Source organism: Hypanus sabinus, chromosome 17 (genome assembly GCF_030144855.1).
Source record: "Hypanus sabinus isolate sHypSab1 chromosome 17, sHypSab1.hap1, whole genome shotgun sequence".
Taxonomy (NCBI): domain Eukaryota; kingdom Metazoa; phylum Chordata; class Chondrichthyes; order Myliobatiformes; family Dasyatidae; genus Hypanus; species Hypanus sabinus.
This window is the reverse complement of record NC_082722.1, coordinates 70,875,716-70,896,058: the sequence shown is the minus strand read 5'-3', so window position 1 is coordinate 70,896,058 and position 20,343 is coordinate 70,875,716. Positions and strand designations below refer to the sequence as shown.

General features: G+C 43.2%; 1 protein-coding gene across 2 annotated transcripts in view; it reads right to left on the bottom strand.

The window, feature by feature from the left end:
* adamts18 (ADAM metallopeptidase with thrombospondin type 1 motif, 18) overlaps positions 1-20,343 on the bottom strand; it is a 309,638-nt gene that overhangs the window by 110,882 nt on the left and 178,413 nt on the right. For both annotated transcript variants that reach the window (XM_059993277.1, XM_059993276.1), the window contains 2 exons: positions 19,648-19,801; positions 1,631-1,726 (listed from right to left, as the gene is read on the bottom strand). In XM_059993277.1, the coding sequence (XP_059849260.1) occupies positions 1,631-1,726; positions 19,648-19,801 (250 nt within the window). The remainder of the gene's footprint in view (positions 1-1,630; positions 1,727-19,647; positions 19,802-20,343) is intronic.

The following is a 20,343-nucleotide window of genomic DNA, read 5'->3' as shown; positions in this document are numbered from 1 at the left end:
AGCTTGAATAAGTCCTTTCAACCACTATTCTCTGTCTTCTATGCACAAAGCAGTTCTGAATCCAAACAACCAATTTGCCACAGACACAGATCCCATGCATCTTAATCTTCTGGGTTAGCTTCCCACGAGGACTTTGTCAAACACATTACTAATATCTATGAAGACACCATCCACTGCCCTACCCACTTCAATCTCTCTTATCCTACCCACTTCAATCTCTCTTACCCTACCCACTTCAATCTCTCTTACCCTACCCAATTCAATCTCTCATCACTTTGTCAAAAAACTCAATCAAGTAGGTAAGGCATGACCTACTACACACAAAGCCATGCTGGTTCTCCCTAATTAGGCCATGGGTTTCCAAATGCTCTTGTATCCCATCCTTAAGAATTTACTCCAGCAATTTCCCTACAACTGACGTGAAGCTAACTGGTCTTTAATTCCCAGGATTCTCTCTTGTTACCTTTTAAATAGAGAAGGTAACATTAGTTATTCACCAATCCTCCGGGACTTTGCCTGTGACTAGAGAGGACACAAAGATACTGGTCAAGGGCCCAGCAATCTGATCTCTTGCCTCCATCAATAACCGGGGTAAATCCTATCAGGCCCTGCAGACTTCTCCTCGTTAGTACTCATTGGGAGGCCCAACAAATCCTCCTCGACCTCTAAACGCCCCAATGTATTTATACACTCAGTACTGATCTCCTGGTCCTCCATATCATTTTCCTTGATAAATACTGACGCAAGGTACTCATTAAGTACCTCACTCATTTTCTCCACATCCAAACAAATGTTTCCCCCTTTACCTTTGAGTGGTCCCACCCTCTTCCTAGTTCTCCTCTTGCTCATGATGTGTATATAGAATGCCTTGAAATTCACCTTAATCCTTGCAAAGGACTTTTCATGGTCCCTACATGTGAGAAATAAATCTAACCTTTAAATTCATGTAGATTGCATCAGGGGTAAATGTCCTTACCATTAACACAGTGGTGGAGAGGTATTGATAAGTGAGCCCTTACGATACTTGAGTGGAACCAGTAAGGTTTCAACTTGGATCAGCTTTGTTCTTCTTCAACTGCCTGAAGCATTGTGAGTCTAGAAATGCTCAGGACATGCTCTCACCCAGGACATGTTCTCTTCTCGCTGCTACCATCAGGAAGGCGTTGGAAGAGCCTCAGAACTTGCACCACCAGCATTCAGAAAACGTTATTACCAGTCAACCATTAGGCTCTTGAACCAGATAGGGTTACTTCACTCGCCTCGCCACTGAAATGTTCCCACAACCAATGGGCTCACTTTCAAGGACTCTTCATCTCATGTTCTCGATACTTACTGCTTATTTATTATTACTGCTTCTTTGTTTGTGTTTGGACAGTTTACTGTTGTCTGCACTCTGGTGAACACCCTAGTTGGGCGGTCTTTCATTAATTCTGTTATAGCTATTATTTTAGAGTTGTTGATAATGCCCACAAGAAAATGAATCTCAGGATTGGACATGGTGACATATATGTACTTTGATAATAAATTTACTTTGTACTTAGAAATCACATCATCTAGATTGAATTTTGTCATGTACTAACCATCAGCTAGCAATATTGGTGGCTCTGTCTGATGCTCAGAAGACACCCACCTTATTAAGTCCACACATTGTTCCCTCTGCAGCTGGCATAAACTTAGTTTCACATCTGTGGCCACTCCTATGACACCAAAGAGCTTTGCAAATATCCTGAAATGAATAGAAAAGGAAGACTGTGAGCAAAACTACATGCAATATAGCAGCATGAAACAATGGCAACCTTGCAGCAAGACCAAGGGAGTGATCATGAACTTCAGGAAGCTATACTTCATTAGGAGCACATGTCACCAGAGACTCCAGCAAATTTCTACGCAGGTGCTATGCACAGCATTCTGACTGGAGGCTTCAATGCACAGGATCAAAAAAAAAGCTGCTATAGACAGTGAGCTTCATCATGACCCCACCATCGAGTACATCCTCAAAAGGCGATGCCTCAAGAAGGCAGCATCCATCATTAAGGACTCTCACCGTTCAAGACATGCCCTCTTCTCATCATGACCATCAGGGAAGAGGTACAGATGCCTGAAGATGCACATTTAATGTTTTAGGAACAGCTTCTACCCCTCCACCATTAGATTTCAGAATGGCCCATGAACACCATCCCACTATCTTGCTCTCATAATGCACTTAAAAAGGACAATCTAATTCTCTTTCTGAGGCACTGACTGATTTCATCTCCATCATTACACTGAATGATCAGAATCAGGCTCGCAGCTTTTGCCCAGAAGTTTTAATCTGTATCCCTTTGGTCCTTTGCCACAATCCCAGAGAAGAAGATCCCTTTATAACAGAGATGAGGAGGTAATTCTTTAACCATAGGGTGGTGAGTCAATAGAATTCATTGCCACAGACTGTGTAAAGGCCAAGTCACTGGGTATATTTAAGGCGGAGGTTGATAGGTTCTTGATTAGAAATGGTCTCAACAGTTGAGAGGGATAATAAATCAACCATGATGGAATAGCAGAGATGACTAGATAGGCCAAATGGCTTAATTCTGCTCCTATGTCTCATGGTTTTATGGGTCTGTCAGCTCATAGGAATAGCTCCTGATAATTTTACTGAATGTTATCCAACTATTCATTCCCACAATAGGCACAAGGAGGGGCCAATGACTTCTCACTGCTATACCTACGAAACAACGGTCACCTTTATATTGTAGTAGAGATATGGTCGACATAATCAGAAATATGACCAACCCACCATGATAATATTATTAAACATTAGGCTTTTGGACATACTTGTTCCAAATTTCACTTTAAGCTAGACTGAAACTGATTATAAATGAGATAAGCGAGAGCTGGTCTCTTGGGCTGAGGTCACTATTGAATAATTTTAGCGGAAGATTAAAAGAACTGACAGAAAGATATTAAGTTTCATTTTGGCTTTCACTAATCTTCAGTGAGAAGTTATTTCTGGGAAGACAGATGGCCTCGTGCAGACAGATGGGATTAGTTTAAGGTGGCATCATGATCAGATGGATATAGACCCTTCGACCTTACTGTGCCTATGCCAGCCATCAAGCATCAAATTACACCGCTCCTGCCCTGAACCACTTTTGCTCCCCCCCCCACATTTTCAACGGTTCCCTCACCAATTCAATCACTCACTGAAAACATTTGAGGCAATGTACTCCCCCTCTGTGAATCTCTCAACTCGCACGTTGTCAGGAGGCGTGTGGAAACTGGGCCGCCAGAGGGACCTCAAGAGGTCACAGAAACAATGAGCAAATCCCACACGATGTAGTCTGGCATGAACTTAGTCTCTGGCGCCTTGAGCTCATGGCCTTACCAACTGCATCATTTTTTAATGTATATAAGCGCTCGAGCAATGAAAGGCTACAGTGCTGTGCAAAAGTCTTGGGCATCCTAGCCATATAAATGTGCTGAAAGACTTTTGCTAAGTACTGTATTTGGGCAATAAAACCAGTGTCCTCTACATCTCACGAGCAGTGTTGCTCAAGATTTCTAGAATTTTCTTACCTCAAACCTAGTGGTATGTGCTTTCAAGCTTTTTTTTAATCACCTGCCTGTTGGAAATGGAAGAAAATGATTGAGGTGGGAGGAGTCTTTGCTTATGTTCCCTGCTTTCCCGGGGCACTGCAGAGTTTAGTCAGAGTTCACAAAGGGGAGGCTGGCATTCATGACCGAATGAGCTGTGCTCACAACTCTCTGTAATTTCTTGCGGTCATGGGCAGAGCAGTTGACACATCAAGCAGTGATACAGCTGGATTGATCCTCCGACTGGCAGTGTTCAACAACAGGCAAGTCCACGTAGAACTTGAGATTTGCTCAAAATTTCCTGAATTTTCAGCATTTTGAGTGTGTTGCTTAAGATTTCCAGCATCTGCAGAATCTGTGTTTATCCTCTCCATTCCATTACCAGTTTGATCTCTTCCTCACAATTCCTACAAGCTAATTTCCTGCAGAAGGCTCCCCATATCCTCACACAAGAAGACCTGCAAGATCTTCAGATCCTGATCTGACATCTAAAAAATGATAGCTCTAACTCAGTTCAGTTCAGTTTCAGTTTATTGACATTTAGAAAACACAAATGCAATGCAGTTAAAAAATGAGACAATGTTCCTCCAGAATAATATCACAAAAGCACACGACAAAACAGTCTACTCCAGAAAATCCACATAACGTTTGGTAATCCCCAAATCCAGAGTCCGGAGAGTATGCTGCGCATTAATATCGCGCTACCATCTTAGCACATCCCCGGAAAGGAGCTCCAAAGCCACCAGACAAAACAAGACTACCCAGACACACCAAGTCAGGAGACCAACTCTACCACCCAACAAACCAAAAACCAAAGCTATAAGACCTACACAAAACCACATAGGTACATATAGTTATAGTTAACATATAGTTACAACAGCGCAGACAATACCATAATTAATAAAAACAGACTATGGGCACAGTAAAGATAGTCCAAAGATGTTAAGACTATAAGTTTGAAAGAAACCACTACACAGTTTCCACAAGTCCTCAGGGTCCCGATAGACTCGTCATCCCACGCAGGCGGCAGAAGGGAATACCCCCGCTATGGACTTCCAAGGTGCCGTCGGACCCAGCCTCGCAGACACAGCGCACAGTGAAAGTGCCCCGACCACCGCAGACTCCGAGTCCATCAAACCTCCGAGCCTCCGACTATCCCCTCTGAGCACCATCCTCTGCCGAGTGCATTATGACACCCCCGCCAATGCGACCCCGAGGACTGGGGGCCTGCTCTTCCCAGCAGAGACCCGGACCTCACAACAGCAGCAGCAACAAAGAAGGCCTTCCTGAAGATTTCCAGATGTTCCTCCGTGCTCCCATGTCTGTTTTTCATCAGATTAGGACTGCGCACAGCACCCCGCTTAACAAATAACAGATATCAACTCCGGAGTGGCCGCTGGAAACTGCGTCATGCCACCATCTTGCTCAGCTGCTTTGACATTGGGAGATGAGGCCAATATTCCACTGAGTTCCACGTGGACTTGCCTATTGTTGAACAACTGCCAATGGGAGGAGCAGTCCAGATGAATTACAGGTTGGTATGCCAACTGTTCCGTCCGTTACCACAAGAAATTACAGAGAGTTGTGGGCACAGCTCAGTCCGCCATGAACATCAGCCTTCCCTCCATGGACTGTGTCTATACTTTGTTCTGGAAAGCAACCATCATAATAATAAGCACACGAAATCCTGCTGATGCTGGAAATTCAAAACAACGTACACAAAATACTGGAGGAATTCAGCAGGTCAGGCAGCATCTATGGAAATGAACAGTGTCGACATTTCAGGCTGAGACCCTTCTTCAAGACTGAAACGGAAGGGGGAAGACGCCAGAATAAAAAGGTCACCTGAGGAGAAGGGTGCCTAAGGCTTTTGTAGAGTAATGTATTTCTCAACATGGAACAGAGAGCAAGTTTGTAAATCTGGCGGGAGCAAAGTATGTTGGGAATGGTGAGGGTGGAGTGCCGCAGAATGGGTAGGGTACAGGTGATAGGGAATAAGTGTCGAGGGCGGAGGGGTGGCCCAGGAGCAGACACTAGGCAAATTCATTTGATTCCAAACAATTGGTTTAAAATTCATCACGGAATGTCTCTCTGGTGCTTCCAGCTCACTCCTCTCTCCCTTTCCCTTTTCCAACCATGATTCCCCACTCTCAGTCCACAGTAGAGAACCATATCACTGTGACTAGTAGTGTACAGCAGAGATCGGTTGTTGCTTGTCATCTACTTTATCTCGGGTTTTCACTACCTTCTATCTTTTTCCCTATCCCCTTAATTCTAACCCAGGCTAGCCAGTGGATGAGGAGGAGGAGACAGGGTCCACTGCAGTTCCTATTGCCAGAATTTTGTAGAGATTGTCAGATCAAGCTGTGGCCAAGTGACCCCTTTCCACTGAGATACAATTAAGATTAGCTTGAGTTGCCACATGGGCATCCAAACATACAATAAAATGAGTCATTTGCGTTAATGACAAACACAGTCTGAGGATGCGCTGGGAGCAGCCCGCAAGTGCTGCTAGCACCAACAATGGAATATGGGAGGAAACTACAGGAGACAGAGGAATGGTCACGGGGAGAACGTGCCAACTCATTATGGACAGTGGCGGGAATTGAACCTCGATCTCCGACACTGTAATTGTATTACACTAACCATGTGCTACCACGTCGCCCTACACTCTATATGGTCTCCACAAAGGTACAGAGCAGTGGGAATTGAGCCCGGATCGCTGGCGTTATAAGGTGCTATGCTAACTGCTACACTACTGCACCGCTCTCCAGTGTATTTCCCAGTGAATCTAAACAGCCACCCAACCTAGAGCTTGTCTCATTTTCACCAGACTGGTTTGGTTAAAACTGAGTGGAATGAAATCCAGTTCTGGTCAGTCTGGTTGAATGGAACCTTATGCTGTTTTTCATGGATGGTTCAGTTAGAACCAAATAATGAACTGCTGGAGGTTCTCTGTGGGTCAGGGCAGCACCTATGGAGACAGAGGGATGTTTCTAGGCCCGCTTTTGCACTGTGTTACTCTTTGACCCTATAACTTGAGGTAGTTTATTTACTTACTGCCAGTTACACTGTTACCGTTTAGGGCAGCAATGAAGGTCCTCCATCCCTGTCTGTCCATACCATCGCACACAGAAGATGAAGGATTCTTCTCCATTGCTGTTTCTGTAATAATTTTGTTTTACCAGTCAGGGTTGTTATCTCTGGCGGGCTGGTGGACCTCTCATAGTCTAGCCTCTACCCTTTGACCTGGTTGGTATGGATAATCCTACCAAGAAGCAAAACACAAGCACTGACTCTAGCTAACGTAGCTCTCCAGGTCATTGAGGCACGCAAGCCTCCAAATCTTATGACAGGTTTGTGAACCTCATGGAGGACAACTTGAGGTAGATTACAGTTATATCAGATTGGACACATTAGGAGCACAGTTAAACTTTTAGGTCAAAGTTTGAACTGGAAGTTTTCTGCCTGAATCATTAACTGCACTCCTGATACACAGGTGCCACATGAAATTAGGAACACAGGAGATGGTGCAGATGCTGGAAATTCACAGTAATATGCACAATATGCTGAAGGAACTCAACGGGTCAAGAACCTTTATAAAGGGGAATAAATAGTCAGTGTTTCAGACCAAGACCCTACATCACGCATTTATCCAGCATTTTGTGTGTGGTGCATGAATTTATATGCCTTTCCAGGGTCTTCTGCTTTACTTTTGATTTTAAGCAGCTGACATACCTTGGACAGAAATAAAGTTCTGTGACTAGCTTAAAAAAATCACCAAAGGAGCACAAAAGGGAAATGTGGGAATGTTGAACATGAATAAAGGATTTTTTTAAATTTAAAGTACTTACTTACAACAGGCAGTTTAATACTTTGGCAACAAACTGACTTGTGGTATTATGAGCCCATTTGTAATAATAGCATATGTTCCAGGGAAATTGAATTCTCCCACATCTGCCAGATGTATAAAGGTCAAAGAATTATGGGGGATGGCATTTCTCTGTAATCCTTTTCAGATTAAATTCTATAAATTTGCAGTGAATCTTTTAGTCACAGAGAAGTACAGCACAGAAACTGGCCCTTTGGCCCTTCTAGTCCTTGCCGACACCATTTAAACTTTCTACTCCTATCAACCAGTATTGGGACCATAGCCCTCCATATCCCTACCGTCCATGTACCCACCCAAACTTCATTTAAAAGTTGATATTGAGCTCACATGCACCATTTGTGTGAGTGGCTCATTCCACGCTCACAACCCTCTGAGTGAAATAGCTTCCCCTCACATTCCGCATAAACTTTTCACCTTTCACCCTTAACGCATGACTTCCAGTTTCAGTCCCACCCAACCTCAGTGAAAAAAGCCTGCTTGTATTTACCCTGTCTATACCCCTCATAATTTTGTATACCTCTGTCAAATCTCCTCTCCATCTTCTATGTTCTAAGGAATATAGTCCTAACCTAGTCAATCTTTATGTGTAACTCAGGTCCTCCAGACCTGACAACATCCTTGTAAATTTTCTCTGTACTCTTTCAATCTTATTTGTATCCTTCCTACAGGTAGGTGATCAAATCTGCACACAATACTCCTAACTAGCTCTCACCAACGTTTTATACAGCTTGATCTGATTCCATGCGTCGCATTGGTATGTAAAATGATTGGGAGCAACGTGAGCTAATGCACGTGTACAAAAAAATATGTGAATGAGAGGTTGAGTGAAAATAACCTCAACTAAGGCATGAAAGCAACACAATCCTGTTCTTGTGTGTTATTCCATAGCATATTTCCAATCAATGTTCTTGCATGGGTATGCTTATCAAATCGCAAGGTGAAAAGGGCCCCATCTTGACTCTCAACTGGACTGTAAATTAATAGTCCCACTGGAGTTAGAAATTGTAAACGCATTACACAGTTACATTAGACACATCAATACAGGAGGATGAAGAAATGTTGCACGTCCCCTTTGAATCTCGTCAAATTTTATTGATGTACCATACTACTCATCCGATTCTGGTACATCAAGGCTTGGCAGGGTAACCTCTCTGCCTGAGAGTGCAAGCAACCACAGGGATGTTGACATAGCTCCGCTCATTATGGAAACCAACCTCCCATCAATGCACTTAGTCTAAACTTGGGTAAAGCAGCAAGTATTCTCTTTCTTGCCACCTCCTGTTGGGCAGAAGATACAAAATCCCGACAGTGTGCACCTCCAAGCTGAAGGACACTTCTACCCTGCAGTTTTAAGACTAGTAACGGTTCACTAGTACGAAAAGCTGGACTGTCGAGCTCATAGTCACTTCATTCAGAAAGAGTAAGATGAAGGAACACACACCAGTCCTTATCAAAGGTTTAGAAGTGGAAAGAGTGAGCAATTTCAAGTTCCTGGGTGTCAATATCTCTCAGGATCTATCCTAAGCCCAACACATCGATGCACTTATAAAGAAGGCACAACAGTGGCTATATTGTATCAGGAGTTTGAAGAGATTTGGTTTATCAGCAATGACACTTGTAAATTTCTAAAGATGAAGAGCATTCTAATTGGTTGCATCACCATCGTTACACGGGATTGAAATAAACTGCAGAAAGTTGCCTACTCAGTCAGCTCCATCATGGGCGATAGTTTTCCCTGCATCAAGGAATGATGCCTCAAAAGGACAGCATCCATCACTAAGGACCCCATCACCCAGGTTGTGCCTACTTCTCACTGCCACCATCAGGAAGAGGCAGAGGGGCCTGAAGGCACACACTCAATGATTGAGGAACAATTTCATACCCTGTGCCATCAGAGTACTGAATGGAATTTCAGCCCAGTACGAACCTATTTAACTCTAGCCTAATCACAGGACAATTTATAACAGCGAATTAACCTGCTAACATGAATGTCTTTGAGCTGTGGGAGGAAATCAGAGGACACAAAGGAAACCCACACAGTCATTGGGAGAACGTACAAACTCATTACAGGTGGCATTGGAATTTAACTCAGAACTTCGACATCCCAAGTTGTATTGCCCACACTGGTAAGATGGTGGTGCGCTTCATCACAGCAACCTTTCTGGGCCCAACCAATGGTGTAAATATCCTTTATGCCTTTCTTATGATCGCAAAACATACTGGATATTGAGAACACCCTACATACCTATCTCACTAGCTAGTTGCTGAATAGTGGTGGAGCTGCTCAGCATGGGCTTGTTGAGTGCCGTGTCGTCACAGGCTACAGACACCCAGGGTAGAAGACGTTGGAGACCGTGTGCAGCCTAATAACCAGAGCAAATGATTGTCTGATAGTTTTTTCTTGTGATTGCAAGACCCTATTGCACATTGGTAATGTAGAATACTGCAAGTCCACTTCATTACTCCATCGGTGAAACAGACAGCAAGGGAGAAGTTGTTGCACTGACTAGGCACTCGTGCTGTGGCTTCACCTGTTGCAGTCATCCAGGGGATGAGCTGCCAGTGCGGGAGAGTGCCGAGCGGCGGCTAGCACACTGGCATCCAGATTGAGTTGGGGTCTGGCCCCTCTCATCGTTTGCTCGGTGGACGACAAGCTGGATTGTGTTCATGTGTGGCTGCAGCAGCACATGACGAGAAACCGCTGCATGCTTGTTCTTGCAGAAACATGGCTCCAGGACAACATCCCAGGTACCATCAATCTACCCGCCATGCCTGCGGTATATTTAATATTTCAGTAATATCTGGGTAATTTTGTCAATATATTGTTTGATTAAGCATTCTTTGTGGTATATATAATGCAACGTTGGTTATATGTAAAAGTACATTAATGGCATATGTCATCACGCTACCATGTAATACATGTGTGCCTCACTGAAAAGTAAAGATGAAGTTAGACTCGAATTCTCGGCTCTCTTGTTTCCCTTTCAATTCATTTTTATGGTTTTAAGTTACAAAACACAACAATACCACTCAGGGAGTTGTGCTAGTATTGTCTTTGCAACTGGATGTGTTATTGTAGTTATATGTGCTGTGCGCTGTGTCTGAATGTACACACTATGTTTTGCATCTTGACCTCGGAGAAACATTTTCATTTATTTGTATACACGCGTGAAGTTGAATGACAATTCAACTTGAATTTGAACTTGAACAGCGCCGTGCTATTCTTAAAGGAATGGAAATCAATCTGTACACAGACTTCAGAGAGAGTGGCTCTTGAACTGAACCCCGTGGTCTGGCACCAAACCAGCTGCTGGCATTTAGCCATTGCTGGCAACGTTCCTCATTAAAGAGGGTAACAATGGCACAGTTGGAAAAGTCATTCTGTCAAATCCTATCTTACTGACCGATCAGTGTTAAAACAAAATCCATTCGTTTCGCGCTGTGAATCTTGGATGTTTGACTGCTCATTAACTTAGTGTAATCATTTGACATTGCTGGGGCTTATTCAGCTGTGCATAGGCTAAAGTCCTTTTAAAACAAAGGGGGGGAAAGTTGTCTTTGATTTTCAGTCAGATTCCCATGGACTACAAGGTGGCTACAAAGATTTCTTCAGGTGCACTTCAAAGGTTGACACTCGATAGACTGGTAGCAACACATGTTCCACTGAATCTGGCTCGGTGGTGTTGTTCTTGTTGCTGTGTTTGAGTAAATTTCACATTCAAATCCTCATCCAAGACTTGGACTATGTCCTGGGCCCAGCACAGAGATACAATCATAACCATAAGAGATGCTGTAGATGCTGGAAATACAAAGGAACACATACAAACTGCTGGAGGAACTCAGCAGGTCTGGCAGCAACTCTGAAGGAGAATAATCTCCTGGGGTCCACTGTCCTCCCCAATTAGGTTCTGTCTTCTTCAGCCCTTTATCTTTGTCACCTATACCTTTCCAGCTTATATTCCTTCTCCCCTCCTCCCCACCTTCTTATTCTGGCTTCTTCTCCTTTACTTTCCAGTCTTAATAAAGGGTCTCGGCCCAAAACATCAACCATTTATTCCCCTCTATATATGCTGCCTGACCTGCTGAGTTCCTCCAGCATTTTGTGTGTGTTGCATAGATGAAATCAATAGAAAGGCATAACAGTGCCTCAACTTTCTTAGTAGGTTAAGGAGGTTTGGCTTGTCACCAATCACTCTCACACACTACGGCAGGTACACTGTTGAAAGTACGCTGACTGGTTGCATTTTCGTCTGGTGAATCATTTTGAATGTTAAGGAAAGTAATCAGCTGCAGAGGTTAGTGGAATCAGTCTAATTCTTCACCAGCACATCCCTCCCCATCACTGGTAGCACTTACATGAGGTACTGCCTCAAGAAAGTAATATCTATCATCAAAGACCCCCAGCATCTGGGCCATGCCATCATCTCACAACTACCCGCAGGCAGGAGGTACCTGAAGCTCCACAACACAGGTTCAAGAAACAGCTAAGGCCCTTCAACCATTTGGTTATTCAACCAACCAGCACAACTCGATCTGACCAAGGCATTTGATACTGTCAGCAGAGATTGATGGAAGGTCATGGAGAAGTTTGGCTGCCCTAGCAGGTTCATCATGATTGTTTGGCAGTTCCACGATGGCATGATGCTGAAAGTTTTAGATGATGGTGACGAGTCAGAAGCCTTCCCAGTGACGAACAGTGTGAAGCAAGGATGCGTTCTCGCCCCTACACGCTTTAGCATGGTCTTCTCTGCTATGCTGAATGATGCCTTCCGCGATTGTCAGGATGGTATACACGTCAGATACAGGACTGGTCGTGGGCTATTCAACCTCCAGTGTCTACAGGCTGTTACAAAGGTGAAGGAGACCATCGTCAGAGACCTCTTATTCGCTGATGATTGCACCTTCAACGCCAGCACAGAGCAGAAGATGCAGTCAGAAATGGACAACCTCTCACGAGCCTGTGACAACTTTGGACTTACAATCAGCACCAAAAAGACCGAAGTTATGTACCAGCTCGCACCCGGAAAGCCCTACCAGGAACCATACATCACAGTAAAGGGGCAGAAGCTACTGGCAGTCAACAGCATTACTTTTCTGGGCAGTACTCTATCATGAGTGGTGAACATAGATGCAGAGATCAGCCACAGAATTGCCAAAGCCAGTGCCGCCTTTGGGAGACTCCTTGGGAATGTATGGGAGTGGAGAGGACTCACCAAGCAGAAGGTCTACCGGGCAGTGGTTCTCACCACCCTCCTCTGTGCCAGCGAGACCTGGACTATCTACAGCAGACACACTAAACAGCTCAACCACTTCCACTTGAGCTGCCTCCGCAGACTTCTCCACGTACGATGGCAGGACAAAGTCCCAGACACGGAGGTCCTGGAGTGGACTAGCACCAAAAATGTCAGGAAAAAATGTCAAATAAATAATATACATAATATAAATAACATAATGTACCCTGCTGCAGCTGCAGCTGCAAAAGGCTCACTTTCATGGGATTTATACTCCATGTATACAAACAATGCTGCATTGTTTGATCCACAAAGAAATAACTCCTCCTAATGTCGGGCCCGAAGTCAGGCCGAGCCAAAAGATCCTAGAAGCAATAAAGAAAATTTTATGATAAATCAAAAACTCCCAAAACAAACATTTTGTGTGTGTGTTCCTCAAGATTTCCAGCATCTGCAGAATCTTCTTTGGTTCTAAAGCAATATTTGTTTCTTTCAAAAACTCTCTTATGCACCATCCTATACTTAAAAGATTTGCTATATTTGTTACATGTACATCGACTCATAGAGAGAAATGCATCGTTCTGTCTCAATGACCAACACAGTCTGAGGATATGCCGGTGGGGCTGCCCGAGACTGTTGCCATACTTACAAAGCCAACATACCATACCATACCCACAATTTACCAAACTTAACCCATACGTCTTTGGAACGTGGGAGGAAACTGCAACACTGGAGGAATTAGGGAGAAGGTACAGGCTTCTTACAGAAAGCATGGGAATTGAACACAGGTCACTGTCGTTATATTGCATTATACTAATTGCTACGCTGACGTACATTACTTGTTGATGGGGTTACTTATACCTAAAGTAAAACTAACCAAAGGAAGTATTATTTTAGGGTATCCCGATGAAGTGCAAAATAATACAAATGTTTCATCGCTTCTGTGATTTTATGGCTGAGGGATCCTCGCTGCCTCGGGAAAAGGTAGAGATTCAGTGCCAGGTGCACACAGCCTGTGTGAGATTAACAGGGTAAATGAGTTTTTCCGGCTATGTGGTTTGTTGCCTTCCAAATTGTACTCTCATCAAGTCAGGCATAGTTAACGAGAAATAAATCAGGCCCTCTCTGCAAGCTGCTTACAACCCGAACTGTGTCAACACGTGAATGGGCAGTTAAACACCAGTCGAGGCGAGTCGATCAATAACTGCTGTTCAGCTTGTTGTTGTAAACCGTAAGACATAGGAACGGAATCAAGCCACTTGGTCCATCGAGTCAACTCCATTCAATCATGGCTGATTTATTATGTCTTCCAACCCCATTCACCTGCTTTCTCCCCAGAACCTTTGATGCCCTACTAATCAAGAACCTATCAACCTCCGCTTTAAATATACCCAATGGCTTGGCTTCCAAAGACACTTCTGGCAATCACTTCCATAAACTTACCACACTCTAGCTAAAGACATTCATCCACATCTCTTTTACAAAGAGACATCCGTGTATTCTGAAACTGCATCCTCTGGTCCTAGTTTCTCTCCCACTATGGGAAACATCCTCTTCATGTTTACTCCATCTATGTCTTGCTATGTTGGACAAGTTTCAATGAGATCACCCCTCAAGTCTTCTAAACTCCTGCAAGTACAGGCCCACAGCCATCAAATGCTCAAGTTAACCTTTTCATTCCCAGGATAATTCTCGTGAACCTCCTTGGGACACTTTCCAATGCCAGCACATCCTTTCTTAGGTAAAGGACCCAAAACTGCTCACAATGTTCCTAGTGTAGTCTGACCAATGCCTTATAAAGCCTCAGTATTACATACTTGCTTTTATATTCTAGCCTCTTCGAAATGAATGTCAACATTGCCTTTCTCTTTATTACCACCGACTCAACCTGCAAGTTAATCTTATACTGCAAAGTTTCCCAAGTTGCTTTGCACCTCCGATTTCTGAATTTGCTCCTTATTTAGAAAATAGTCTATCCTTTTATTCCTTCTACTAAGTGCATGACCGTAGACTTCCAATATATTCCATCTGCCACCTCTTTGCCCATTCTTCTAATCGAAGACATTCTGCAGACACCCTGCTTCCTTAACACTATCTGCCCTTCTACCTGTCATTGAATCTTCCACAAACTTAGCCAAAAAAAACATCAATTCTATTATCCATCATTCAATCCCTACACTGATGCCTACGGAACACCACCTCTAACCAGCAGCCAACCAGAAAAGGACCCCTTTATTTCCACTCTTTGCCTCCTGCCGGTCAGCCAATCTTCTATTCATGTTAGCATCCATATTATGGAGACCACATTGTGAATACCGAATGCAGTACGCTATACTGGAGGAGTTTTTTTCCAGGCCTGATGAAGGGTCTTAGCCCAAAATGTCAACTGTTTACTCTTTTCCCTAGATGCTGCCTGGCGTGTTGAGTTCCTCCAGCATTTTCTGTGTGTTGCCAGTGTATCGTCGCTTCACCTGGTAGAGGCATTTGGGTCCCTGGTTGGTTAGAAAGGGAAGACAGAAAAAGAGGCAGATGTTACATACCCTACAGCTGCTGTAAGAAGAGGGACAAGCATTGCTGCAGATAATAAATTTGTGAATGGAATTTAAGTTTCCAGAGCCATGAACATTTGGGTTTCCTCAGGGTTTTCAGGTTTGATCCCAGGGTATAAAGACATCCGGTTAGTATGTTAATCGATCATTTTAAACTGTTTATCCTAAAGTTAAACAGGTAGGATGCTGGGTGGTGCAGGCTCAGTGGGTCAGAGGCCTGTTCTGCACTGTACCACTAAATAAAATAGTCAAAATTCTAGATTATTTATTGTCATTTTTCAGAACACAAGGGTAAAGGAGAACAAAATTATTGTTACTCCAGATCTGATGCAGTACAAAAAGCACAAAATAAACTTAAAGACCACAATTTAAAAAAACATAATAAATACAAATATAAAAGAAATCCCATAAAACATCACTTAGGAATGGTGAATTATGAAGTAATTGGAATTGGTTTGTTATTGTCATATGTACTGAGATACAGTGAAAATCTTTTTCTTGCATACTGTTCATACAGATCAAATCATTGCACAGAGCTTTGAGAGAGAATGAGGTAAAACAACAACAGAATGCAGAATAAAGCGTAACTGCTACAGAGAAGGTGCAGTGCAGTAAGGTGCAAAATCATAACGAGGTAGAGTGTGAGGTCAAGAGTCCATCTTACCATAATAGGGAACCATCTAACGTCCTTGAGCCTGGTAGTGATGGGGAAGGTGCATCTGGTGATCGACCATATTGAAGGTGCCAGAGAGTATGGAGGAGAATCAGTTGAAACGGAGACTGGAGCAGTGCAGTGAGGAAAAAGGGAGTCTATTCTCGACTTCCAGCAAGATGACAATGCTCTCGGAGACAGTGGTCACTACAGGGCCAACTAAAGGCTGTTATTTTCTACGATGGCCAAACACTGCTGGATGTTAAGAACTTCAAATACTGCAGGTCTACTCCATTGGCAAGTTGCATGTTGGTGCAGAAGGTGGACTTGGTGCGGGCCACGTGGTTGCCGTCTACAGAGATGCATTGGAGCCTGAGCACAGTAGCGGTGGGCCGCCTAACAGCGAATGACCGCCTCACAGCGTAATCACATTGGTAATATGGAGTGCTGCAAGTCCATATTACGGGCTTAGTGGCAGGACCGACAGCAGGGGAGTGCTGCAGCCGCCATTATAGTGCAGCCGAGGCCTCGTGCCCTGTTGTAGCCAGCCAGGAGAGACGACGCCGGCGGTGGTGTGGCATAGCACCTGCACTGGCATCAGTGCTGCCCTCCAGTGTTCACTTGGTGAAAGACAAATTGGATCGTTTCTGTCTGCAGACTGTTGCAGAGTTGTTGTTGCGACAACATCAACAGACACAGGGACTTGGGCTATACTATAGTTTTGAGTGGCTGTATGTTCACTGTTATCTTATCCAGTATGTGCCTTGTGCTGTGTTTGACTGTCGGCACTGTGCTTTGCACCTCGGCCCCAGAGGAACGCTGTTTTGTTTTTCCTGTGTTCACGTATAGCTGAATGATATCTAAACTTGAACTTTAAGAGGAAGAGAAGGAGTTAGGACAGAAGTGACATGGAGTGACTGAGAGCTCTGTCAGCAGTCCAGGGACCAATGTGAAACACTAACTCTTATCCTCTCTCCTCAGACGCTGGGAGACCTGCTGAGAATTCTAGCATCTTCACCAGATTTTACAAAAACACAAGAGACTAGGTACTCAGTGGGTTCAGTAGCATCTGTGGAAGGAAAGGAATAGTCAATGTTTCAGGTTGAAACCCTGCATCAAGACACTGAGAATTCCTTTCTCTCCACAGATGCTGCTTGACCTTCTGAGTTCCTCCAGCAGATTGTTTGATGTTCCAAATTAATTACATTCCTTCATGCATGCACTGACAATACTGACACTTTTTATTCATTCATAAATGCCCATGAAATAAGGGGATGATTCATTCTGTTCGCAATATCAGGAGATCATGCAGGGCAGCTGAGTGAAATTGGAAGAAAGCTGGACTAGAAGTCCACCGTATTATTTCAAAGGAAAAACTAGGCTCTTTTAATGCTGCTATACGCTCCGCAAGGAGAGTCTATTTGTCCAAGGTTATTACAGAGAGTAGTGGTGATTCAAGAATATTATTCCCAATCATAAACTGACTGTTGAATCCTGTCCCAACCTATAGTGTCCTCAGTCAAGCATCTGCCACAAAATGTGAGGAATTCACAATACTTAGTGAAAAAACAAATTTACGTCCATAAGGGAGATTATAGGTACAAATACTGGTAACTTCAACAGCCAACCTCTTATAAAGATGGCAACCATGTGAAAATTTACAGGTATTTCTGATTCAGAACTCTGCAAGATTCTAACAAAAGAGTAAATCAGCAACTTACTGTCCCAACCCTGCCCCTATCACACTTTTAAAGGTGTTTTAAATTCCATTCGGAAAATTATTAACACTTCCCTTAGGACTAGAGTATTTCCAATCATCTTCAAAACTGCAGCTGTCAAATCCTTAGAAAAGGCCAAACCTTGATAGTGAGGTACCAGGTAATTACAGACCGAATATCTATCAAATCTTCCCTTCCAGGGAAAAATTCTTTAGGAAGTCATTTTCAACAACTCTACAACTTATTTTAATGAGAATATTGAAGAGAAGTCCCAGTCAGATTTTAGGTGCAAACCACAGCACGGAGACAGATCTTAACAAAATTGTCAGCAACCTTAGGCTCAGCACTGACCCCAACACAGTCTCAGTTCTAATTCTTTAAGATCCAGGGGATTCCTTCAACTCAACTGACCACCACATTCACTTAGAGTGCTCTGAGTACGGGATTGACCTCTCTGATAGTTTCCTTAATTGTTTTTTTTTTCATAAACCTTAGAGAAATTTCTTTTATCTGTCTTAAGAGAGCACTTTTCTAAGAGATAAAATATAACTTCCGCTGTTGCTCAGGGAAGCTGCCTTAGTCCCCTGCTCTTCTCCTTATACATGCTCCCCTTAGGAGCCATCACGAGAGAGCATAAGCTTGATTTCCACGTTTATACAGATGACACACAATTTTATATCTCGGTTGAGCCTGATGATGATAACACTCTATCTTCTCTGACTTCTGGTATGGCTGCAATAAACAAATAGATGAGCAAATATGCCCTAAAATGAAATAAAGATAAAACTGAAATACTTCCGCTTGGTCCAGAGGCCAAAAGAGATAAACGTCTTGATAAATGTGAAAACCCGACCCCCCCCTTTGTAAAATCAGAAGTAACTAGCCTGGGTATGATCCTTGATTCAGATTTGAATTTTAAATCCCACATAAAGAAAGTAACCAGAGCTGCATTTCTACACTTAAAGAAATATTGCAAAGGTATGTTCATTTTTGCCGTGTAATGACACGGAAAAACTAATTCACGTCTTTGTATTGAATAGACCAGATTGCTGCAATGCACTTTTACTGGCCTTCCAAAGCAAACTACTGACAAACTTCAATTGATTCAGAATGCTGCTGCTGCTAGACTTTTAAGCAAAACCAGGATGAGAGAACGTGTCACTCCCGTACTAGCTACTCTGCATTGGTTTCCTCTATTGTTTAGAATTGAGTTTTAAGTTATCTTACTTGTTTTTAAATCTTTCAATAGACTTGGACCAGAGTATATCACAGAATCCTTTTCATTTTATAACCCTGCTGGAGCTCTCAGGTCCTCTTCTATCGGTCTCTTAAATTTAAACTATCTCCCTCAAAAGATAATTGGCAGGTCAGCTTTTTTGAACTATTCTCTGAAACTGTGGAATTCAATACCTAAAACTGTAAGGGATGAAGATTCAGTTGATACTTTTAAACACAAGTTCAAAAGCTATTTACTTAACCTTGCTTTTAACTAACCTCTTTCCCGCTTTTATTTGCATGTTTGTACTTTCTTATCCCAACGTAAAACACTTTGAAACACACTATCTGCATGAAAAGTGCAGATATTATTATTATTGAACCACAGCTAGGCAAAGTGGGTGGGACAACAGATTTTCACATCCTACCCTAAAACTATGCCTTCAAGTTTTAGCTCCCCTTCTTTGGGAAAAAAAAACTGTCTGTATTCACCTTATCCATACCCTACCAAGTTTGTACACCTCTGTAAACATAGAACATACTATAGAACATTACAGCACAGTAAAGGCCCTTCACCCTATGACATTGTGCTGACCTTTTAAGCTACATTAATCTCACCCTTCCCTCCCACATAGCTCTCCATTTTTCCATCATGTGCGTGCCTATCTAAGAGGTTCTTAACTGCTTTCTTAAGATCCCTCCTCAGCCTCCTGCATTCCAAGATTCCATGAATAGAAATATCAAAGAGTTTCTTTTATTGACTTTTAAAGACAAGATTAAAATGAGAAAGTAGCTGAGCAAGAGGACAAAAATGTACCTTCACAAAGTCGAGGGAACACAACTTCGCCTTTGATCCAAACTGCCACTTGCACTGCGTGTCTGCATCGTAGAGCTGGCCTGGCAGCAGGCTGGGGTATTGGTACTCATAGAGCTGCTTCGGTTCATCGACCAGGCAAGAAGCCTGAGCTGTACTGTGAACAAAACATAGTTCAAACTCGTGAGAAAAGGGGAGCGTGACTGACCAGCAAACAAAGACGGAGGCACGGTAGCATAGTGGTTAGCACAACGCTTTACAGTGCAGGTGACCCAGGTTTAATTCCTGCCGCTGCCTGTAAGGGATTTGTCCGTTCTCCCCCGTGACCATGTGGGTTTCATCCGGGCACTCTGGTTTCCTCCCACAGTCCAACGACGTACCGATTGGTAGGTTAATTGGACATTGTAAATTGTCCCGTAATTAGGCTAGGATTAAATCAGGAGATTGCTGGGCAGCACAGCTCTAAGGGCTGTTAGGGTCTATACCACACTGTTATCTCAATAAAACTGCCATAGCTAATCCATTGACAGCATCTATATCATTGGGACCAAGGTTATAGAGAAAGGTTGAATAGGTTAGGACTTTACTACCTGGTGTGTGGGAAAATGAGAGGAGATTTAACAGAGGGTTATAGATAAGGTAAATGCAAGCAGGCTTTTTTCCAGTGAGGTTGGGTGATATTGGAATTAGAGGTCAAAG